General features: G+C 43.9%; 1 protein-coding gene across 1 annotated transcript in view; it reads left to right on the top strand.

Moving 5' to 3' along the window:
- Positions 1-3,287: 3,287 nt before the first annotated feature.
- The window catches only part of LOC106561753 (transcription factor 12), a 33,806-nt gene continuing 30,835 nt past the window's right edge, over positions 3,288-6,258 (top strand). Inside the window, exon 1 of the mRNA XM_014125987.3 lies at positions 3,288-3,570. Within this exon, the coding sequence (XP_013981462.2) occupies positions 3,496-3,570 (75 nt within the window). The 5' untranslated portion in view covers positions 3,288-3,495. The remainder of the gene's footprint in view (positions 3,571-6,258) is intronic.

The raw sequence follows: 6,258 nt of genomic DNA, 5'->3' as shown, positions 1-6,258 counted from the left end.
GAGGCTGGCATCATTCACCACCTCTTAGGCTCCTTCCTCCTCCTCGTCTTCCTCTCCCTCCTCTTAAGGCTGTTCCAGTAGGTCAGGGTGGTACAGAGGAGACACGGTTCCTCCTCCTCCTCCTCCTCCAGCCGACAACGTGGATTCGGCCGCGTCGTCCGCGCCCGCCGCGCTCCTCGTCGGCCGCCGCCGCCGCCGAAGTGGCCCCCGCGGACCGACCGCCAAAGAGCCCGCGACTCGCCTCTTCCGCCTCCGACCTCGCAAGCCGAGGCCCCCAGCGAGCCTGCGACCCCCTCGCCGCGCCGCCAGCCGCCTCCTCCTCCTCCTATTCCCCCTCTTCCTCCTCCCCCTCTCTCCCTCTCCTCCTCCTCCTCCTCCTCCTCCCTATTCCCCCTCTTCCTCCTCCCCCTCCCTCCCTCTCCTCTTCCTCCTCCTTCTCCTCCTCCTCCTATTCCCCCGCTTCCTCCTCCCCCCTCCCTCTCCTCCTCCTCCTCCTCCCCCTCCCTCTCCTCCTCCTCCTCCTCCTCCTCCTCCTCCTCCTCCTCCTCCTCCTATTCCCCCTCTTCCTCCTCCCCCTCCCCTCCTCCTCTTCCTCCTCCTCCTCCTCCTATTCCCCCTCTTCCTCCTCCCCCTCCCTCTCCTCCTCCTCCTCCCCCTCTTCCTCCTCCTCCTCCTATTCCCCCTCTTCCTCCTTCCCCTCCCTCTCCCTCCTCCTCCTCCTCCTCCTATTCCCCCTCTTCCTCCTCCCCCTCCCTCTCCTCTTCCTCCTCCTCCTCCTCCTATTCCCCCTCTTCCTCCTCCCCCTCCCTCTCCTCTTCCTCCTCCTCCTATTCCCCCCTCTTCCTCCTCCCCCTCCCTCTCCTCTTCCTCCTATTCCCCCTCTTCCTCTTCCTCCTCCCCCTCCCTCTCCTCTTCCTCCTCCTCCTCCTCCTCCTATTCCCCCTCTTCCTCCTCCCCCTCCCTCTCCTCTTCCTCCTCCTCCTCCTCCTATTCCCCCTCTTCCTCCTCCCCCTCCCTCTCCTCTTCCTCCTCCTCCTCCTCCTCCTCCTCCTATTCCCCCTCTTCCTCCTCCCCCTCCCTCTCCTCTTCCTCCTCCTCCTCCTCCTCCTCCTATTCCCCCTCTTCCTCCTCCCCCTCCCTCTCCTCTTCCTCCTCTTCCTCCTCTTCAGTAAGTCAACCTGCCTGCCAGCCCAGGCTAACATGCAGACAGTACCCACTGGGCACAAATTGGATGAATCAACATCGTTTCCACGTCATTTCAACATTTTTTGTTGTTGTTGATGTGATGACATTCAATGTGAAAAAAATTGATTGGATTTACAAAAAGTCATTAACATAAAAAGTCGTCAACATAAAGACATTTCAGGAATTGTTGTATTATTTTTTTTTTTCACCCAACTTTGAACATAAATTACAATGTTGACATTATTGCTGATTTCACAATGAATTCACAACTCAATGAAATGTAAATGAATACTAGACGTTGAGCTGAAAGTCTGTGGTAAGTGGGTAAGAGCCAAAATGGATTAGAGATCACAGGAAAACCACTTGGTTGGGTGGCGTTTACTCAGTGCTTTAGCACCTGACCCAGACAGCGACTTTACAAATGACCTTACTCCAGGAAGCCCCCAGCGTCTCCCAGGTGGAATTTGCCCAGTCACACGGTGCCTAGAAGTTAAGAGGCCCAGGTCAGGCAGGTCTGCTTTGGGAATATGGGTCAGACAGTTTTAAGGGGAGGGAGAGAAGGGAAGACTCTAATGTTTACTCGGAACTATTACCTCAGTAGCTGGAGGTTAACCTTGATTTCAGAAAGGTCCGACACCAGGAAGTGATTGAAATTATCCTCCGTTTATTCCATTCTGTTTTGTTCTGTTCTATTAGGTTTTTTTTATTTCTGTATATTCAGTTGTTGTTTTCAAGGATTTGAATGTGATTCGTTTACTGCGGTAATATTGATTGGGATGCGATGGTTGTGCCGTGGTTGTAGACTATATTCATGTATAGTGGATTTTTTTGTTGTCAATTGCCTTGGATCTGGGTGTGTTTGTGGGGGGGGGGGGGGGGGGGGGGGGGGGGAAATGTGTGAGAGATATAAGCATTATACGTGGACGCTTTCAGTAAATTCTTACCAAAATTCCCTCTTCTGTTTCTTAAAATATGTTTTTAAAAAATCCATCTCCTGATTTGTTTGAAAGAAACAGTTTGAAAGAAATTCTATTATATAATAGTCTGCAAAAATCAACACTGTATTAGATTACAGCCAAAACAACACTGTATTAGATTACAGCCAAAACAACACTGTATTAGATTACAGCCAAAACAACACTGTATTAGATTACAGCCAAAACAACACTGTATTAGACTACAGCCAAAACAACACTGTATTAGATTACAGCCAAAACAACACTGTATTAGACTACAGCCAAAACAACACTGTATTAGACTACAGCTAAAACAACACTGTATTAGATTACAGCCAAAACAACACTGTATTAGATTACAGCCAAAACAACACTGTATTAGACTACAGCCAAAACAACACTGTATTAGACTACAGCCAAAACAACACTGTATTAGATTACAGCCAAAACAACACTGTATTAGTTTACAGCCAAAACAACACTGTATTAGATTACAGCTAAAACAACACTGTATTAGATTACAGCCAAAACAACACTGTATTAGTTTACAGCCAAAACAACACTGTATTAGATTACAGCTAAAACAACACTGTATTAGATTACAGCCAAAACAACACTGTATTAGATTACAGCCAAAACAACACTGTATTAGACTACAGCCAAAACAACACTGTATTAGATTACAGCTAAAACAACACTGTATTAGATTACAGCCAAAACAACACTGTATTAGACTACAGCCAAAACAACACTGTATTAGATTACAGCCAAAACAACACTGTATTAGACTACAGCCAAAACAACACTGTATTAGACTACAGCCAAAACAACACTGTATTAGATTACAGCCAAAACAACACTGTATTAGTTTACAGCTAAAACAACACTGTATTAGATTACAGCCAAAACAACACTGTATTAGATTACAGCCAAAACAACACTGTATTAGACTACAGCCAAAACAACACTGTATTAGTTTACAGCCAAAACAACACTGTATTAGATTTCAGTTAAAACGTTCCTAGTAGTAAACCAACATCATTGTAGATATATAGGTAGTTTAAATTAGAACCTCCTCTATCCTTCCTTAAACCACCCCCTCACCAATCCCTTGAATGGACCAGCCCTCTTTTGCATAAATTGTCTGTGACAGAGTAAGCCGTGTGAGCTGCAGGGTTTAGGGTAAAGAGAGGCAGTGTGTGAGGACTATAGAGCATATGGAACAGAAACAGACAGGAGCTGTGGACTGACAGGGCTATACTGAGACAATACTGACTACTGGAGTTTATACTACAGGACTACGGACCACAACTGCTGAAAGTACCGGGCTGTTGATCTGAAACTGAACAGCGTTATGTACTGTGCTTCCTATCCCGTCTCTACAGGGACCAACGGCAATAACCTGATGTATTGCTACAATGTCAAATCGGTGAGTGTGTTTATTATCTATTTAGATTTGATTTTACTTTTTACTTTTTTTTTTAATTTAACCTTTATTTAACTAGGCAAGTCAGTTAATAAGAACAAATTGTTATTTACAGTGACGGTCTAGGAACAGTGGGTTATACTGCCTTGTTCAGGGGGCAGAACGACAGATTTTTACCTCGTCAGCTCGGGGATTCGATCTAGCAACCTTTCGGTTACTGACCCAACACTCTAACCACTAGGCTACCTGCCTCTCTAACCACTAGGCTACCTGCCTCTCTAACCACTAGGCTACCTGCCTCTCTAACCACTAGGCTACCTGCCTCTCTAACCACTAGGCTACCTGCCTCTAACCACTAGGCTACCTGCCTCTAACCACTAGGCTACCTGCCTCTAACCACTAGGCTACCTGCCTCTAACCACTAGGCTACCTGCTCTAACCACTAGGCTACCTGCTCTAACCACTAGGCTACCTGCCTCTAACCACTAAACCACTAAACCACTAGGCTACCTGCCTCTAACCACTAGGCTACCTGCCTCTAACCACTAGGCTACCTGCCTCCTCTAACCACTAGGCTACCTGCCTCTAACCACTAGGCTACCTGCCTCTCTAACCACTAGGCTACCTGCCTCTAACCACTAGGCTACCTGCCTCTCTAACCACTAGGCTACCTGCCTCTAACCACTAGGCTACCTGCCTCTCTAACCACTAGGCTACCTGCCTCTAACTACTAGGCTACCTGCTCTAACCACTAGGCTACCTGCCTCTAACCACTAGGCTACCTGCCTCTAAACCACTAGGCTACCTGCCTCTAACCACTAGGCTACCTGCCTCTAACCACTAGGCTACCTGCCTCTAACCACTAGGCTACCTGCCTCTAACCACTAGGCTACCTGCCGCCCCTGAAAGGGCGTTTATTACCTATTCAGAAAGGGTGTAAAGTGTGTATGTCTCTGTTATATTCTACTATTGCTGAAGTAACACATTATCAAGGATATAAAACACTATAACATTTCATCCTCTATTTTCTCAGTTTGTCTAACATTTGTGTCAATCACTTGTTATTAACATTATCCTCATATACTAATAAGGCAGGGATAATAATGTAAGACAATATCACTATCGGTGTAATACTATGTTCTAGTATAGTAAAGAATTGACACATCAAAGTAAGACTACTCTATTCACTAGTGTTGCAGGTGCCTCATCCATTTCAATTTAACTGCCATTCATCACTACAGGAAGTCCAACATTCTATATCATTCATCACTTCAGGAAGTGTAACATTCTATATCATTCATCACTACAGGAAGTCTAACATTCTATATCATTCATCACTTCAGGAAGTCTAACATTCTATATCCTTCATCACTACAGGAAGTCCAACATTCTATATCATTCATCACTTCAGGAAGTCTAACATTCTATATCCTTCATCACTACAGGAAGTCCAACAATCTATATCATTCATCACTTCAGGAAGTCTAACATTCTATATCCTTCATCACTACAGGAAGTCTAACATTCTATATCATTCATCACTTCAGGAAGTGTAACATTCTATATCATTCATCACTTCAGGAAGTCTAACATTCTATATCCTTCATCACTACAGGAAGTCCAACATTCTATATCATTCATCACTTCAGGAAGTCTAACATTCTATATCCTTCATCACTACAGGAAGTCCAACAATCTATATCATTCATCACTACAGGAAGTGTAACATTCTATATCATTCATCACTACAGGAAGTCTAACATTCTATATCATTCATCACTACAGGAAGTCCAACATTCTATATCCTTCATCACTATAGGAAGTCTAACATTCTATATCCTTCATCACTACAGGAAGTCCAACATTCTATATCATTCATCACTTCAGGAAGTCTAACGTTCTATATCCTTCATCACTACAGGAAGTCCAACAATCTATATCATTCATCACTTCAGGAAGTGTAACATTCTATATCATTCATCACTTCAGGAAGTCTAACATTCTATATCATTCATCACAACAGGAAGTCTAACATTCTATATCATTCATCACTACAGGAAGTGTAACATTCTATATCATTCATCACTACAGGAAGTCTAACATTCTATATCATTCATCACTACAGGAAGTCCAACATTCTATATCCTTCATCACTACAGGAAGTCTAACATTCTATATCATTCATCACTACAGGAAATCTAACATTCTATATCATTCATCACTACAGGAAGTCTAACATTCTATATCATTCATCACTACAGGAAGTCTAACATTCTATATCATTCATCACAACAGGAAGTCTAACATTCTATATCATTCATCACAACAGGAAGTCTAACATTCTATACCATCCACAACAGGAAGTCTAACATTCTATACCATCCACAACAGGAAGTCTAACATTCTATACCATCCACAACAGGAAGTCTAACATTCTATACCATCCACAACAGGGAGTCCAAAATCCTTTACCATTACAAGAACAGACCCTTTCATATACCTCTCACCAAAGGTCATTGCAGTGAACATGTGTCATGGGGGTTAGGTATATGCAGCTATGACTGTATCTGGAATGGATATATATATATATGTGTGAATGTTCAATGGCACTGGAATTGGGACTGAGTGTTCCATTCAGTCAGTGATGCTGGTGTAAATGTATTAAAAGTTCAGAATCAATGTGGTTTCATT

The sequence above is a fragment of the Salmo salar genome, chromosome 10 (genome assembly GCF_965601325.2).
Source record: "Salmo salar chromosome 10, fSalSal1, whole genome shotgun sequence".
Lineage (NCBI taxonomy): Eukaryota > Metazoa > Chordata > Actinopteri > Salmoniformes > Salmonidae > Salmo > Salmo salar.
This window is presented reverse-complemented; position numbering and strand designations above follow the sequence as displayed.